General features: G+C 39.2%; 1 protein-coding gene across 1 annotated transcript in view; it reads left to right on the forward strand.

Moving 5' to 3' along the window:
* Positions 1-2,470, forward strand: part of LOC106533594 (zinc finger protein 638) — a gene marked incomplete in the record, with an annotated part of 63,807 nt that overhangs the window by 44,498 nt on the left and 16,839 nt on the right. Inside the window, 1 exon segment of the mRNA XM_014029956.1 lies at positions 2,006-2,125. Within this exon segment, the coding sequence (XP_013885410.1) occupies positions 2,006-2,125 (120 nt within the window).

Consider the following 2,470-nt stretch of genomic DNA (forward strand, 5'->3'; position numbering starts at 1 on the left):
TGAAATATCGCGATATTTCAGTGTATCGATATTTTCTTACACCCCTAGTGCTGGGTGGTATACTGGTTCGTTATTTTTATTACGATATAAATTTTCTGAATACCCACATATCAGTGTAAATAGCCTAAACATGTTAGTGACCTTTCGTTGCGCTCACCAGTCAACTGTTTCTCTTACTTTTCCTCGCAGCACCACTATACGTATTAGCAAGCTAATGTTCTTGTTGGAGCAGATTGTTGCAGTAACTGGTGGCAGGTGGTGATTCCACTGCTTATATTGACTGACATTTAAAAAAAATCCAGTTTTCACCATTTCTGAATGTAGTAAACAACTCTTCACTGACGTGCACGGATAAATTTAACATTAACATATTTAATGTGCTTCTAWTGTGAAAAGCCCACAGGAAGTAGTTTTGTACTGGTCTACAGAGGCTGATTGGTCCTGTTAAGTTTATGACCTTAAAACATCTRACAGTGTCAGTTAAATCAGTGTCAGCTACRGCTGGGCGGTATKACCTCAAATTCAWATCACGGTATAAATTGGACCCYTTCATGGTAACGGTATATATCGCRGTAGAAAATTATCATWAAAAGCAAAGATAATGTAATTTTTAGAGCRTTTATTTTGCAGAAAACTGYCATCATARTCAAACCCAGTATTTTTGCTKTAGTGCAAATCAAYAGAAGTACAAAATGTTTTATATGTATTGCAAAATGGTTTCAACAACAAACAAAAACATTTCTCAAATTTTCAACAATATCAAAATAAAGTGGATGTTACAACCAGTACATCAAGTAAAATTAGTCATTTAAACATAAAAAATTCAATATTGACTAAAACGTTATAGTGTGACAGGCCCTGAAGGGGCTTAAGCTGCACATAATCCTGTCATAAAACTATTTTAGATAACTGGAATATAAGTGTTGTGAAGCCAAATAAATGTAATATCTGTCTGCCATACAGTGAGCTTCTGCTGCTGAACTTATCAGCTGCTGCTCTGCTGCGCGCTCATCTTCATCATCAGAGCAGAACTGTTACATTAGCAAGATGGATTTATGACTGAACGAACGTCCACGTCTTTTTTAATCACCTTTGTGGGTAAAAGTACATAAAAACAAGTTTTTACGGTTGTTAATGCTTCGCTCTGCATGACGTGCAGCGGGAGGGAGGGAGGAAATGATCCCGACGTAACTTTTCTAAGCGGGAGGGGAAATTTTGAGGATTTATTCTCTCTATATTTGTTTTAAAATGCTATATTTTTTTATTATATTTCAAACTCCTCCTGCTCAGTTGTCTCTGCACTCACAGCCTTGTTGACACAGGTGCGATGACGTAACTGATGATAGGACGGTAGAGTATAAATTTCTACCGTAGGCCAACTTCATACCGTTTCTACCGTCTACCGCATATACCGCGCAGCCCTAGTGTCAGACAAAATTGAAATTGGCAGGTCAGACTTCTTAAAAATCTGTGATCAGACAGAAAACTACARTCGGTGCACTCCTAGTTTCTTTATTGGTAATAAAAGAGTCGAGATCAAATGACAAGTAAGCCATGTACCTGTGATTTGCATAGTCAGATTTAGAAAACTTTTTTTTGTTTGCATGGCTTGAAAAACTATCCCAGACCACACACATTGTTGCCCACCTCCATCCACATTGTACCTGCCTCATCCTGTAACATTCACTTTAAAACTCTGCACAGAGTCTGTGGTCTTTAAGTTTTTACTCACTGACTACAGATGGTGGGAAAAACCATGTAGGTCATTGTTAATTGTGGTGGGAGTGCACACTGCCTGACATCTACAGTGCAGGTGTCTAAGCTCAGTCAAATGTGGTAAAATGACATTACTCTGAGGATTGTTTTCCACTTACTGTGTGAGGTGGGGAGGTGAGGTATCGAGTGCTCAGCCTGACCTGCTTTAAGAACTGACAGCTGGGAGGTTTGACTGAGGCAGGTATAGGATGTCCCCTCTCCCTGATGTCAGTGTGCTGTCTTTGAACAGAACTGTAAAGTGTTGATCACAGGCCTCCCTGAGACAGGCTGGGCAGAGACTGACATCATCCAGCTGGCCCAACCCTTCGGAACTCCCTCTGACATCATCCTGTCAACAAACGTCAGAAAGGTTGGCATCAACGCTTCTCCACCTGAAAGTTCAAATTGTTTTATTTGTAAAACTGTGATGTTTCTTGTGTGAGAATATTTTACATTCTGTATTTAAAATGTGGAGATATATGGAGTTTAACGAGGATAAATTAAATATGTGTGTCTGTGTTCAGGCATCAGTTCAGACTGGATACCTGCCCCACTCTGTCCACATGTTAAAATCAGACAGAAGTTGTCTCCTCGTTTTTTATTTATCTACAGAAAATGTCAGTACCTTCATAGTTTTAATCCCCATGCAGTTTTTATTTAGTAATCATCTCATTTGCTCAGGTCACACTTCAGGAGCAAGACCTCACATTGTTGA

This window comes from Austrofundulus limnaeus, unplaced genomic scaffold, assembly GCF_001266775.1.
Source record: "Austrofundulus limnaeus strain Quisiro unplaced genomic scaffold, Austrofundulus_limnaeus-1.0 Scaffold978, whole genome shotgun sequence".
NCBI classification, from domain to species: Eukaryota; Metazoa; Chordata; class Actinopteri; order Cyprinodontiformes; family Rivulidae; genus Austrofundulus; species Austrofundulus limnaeus.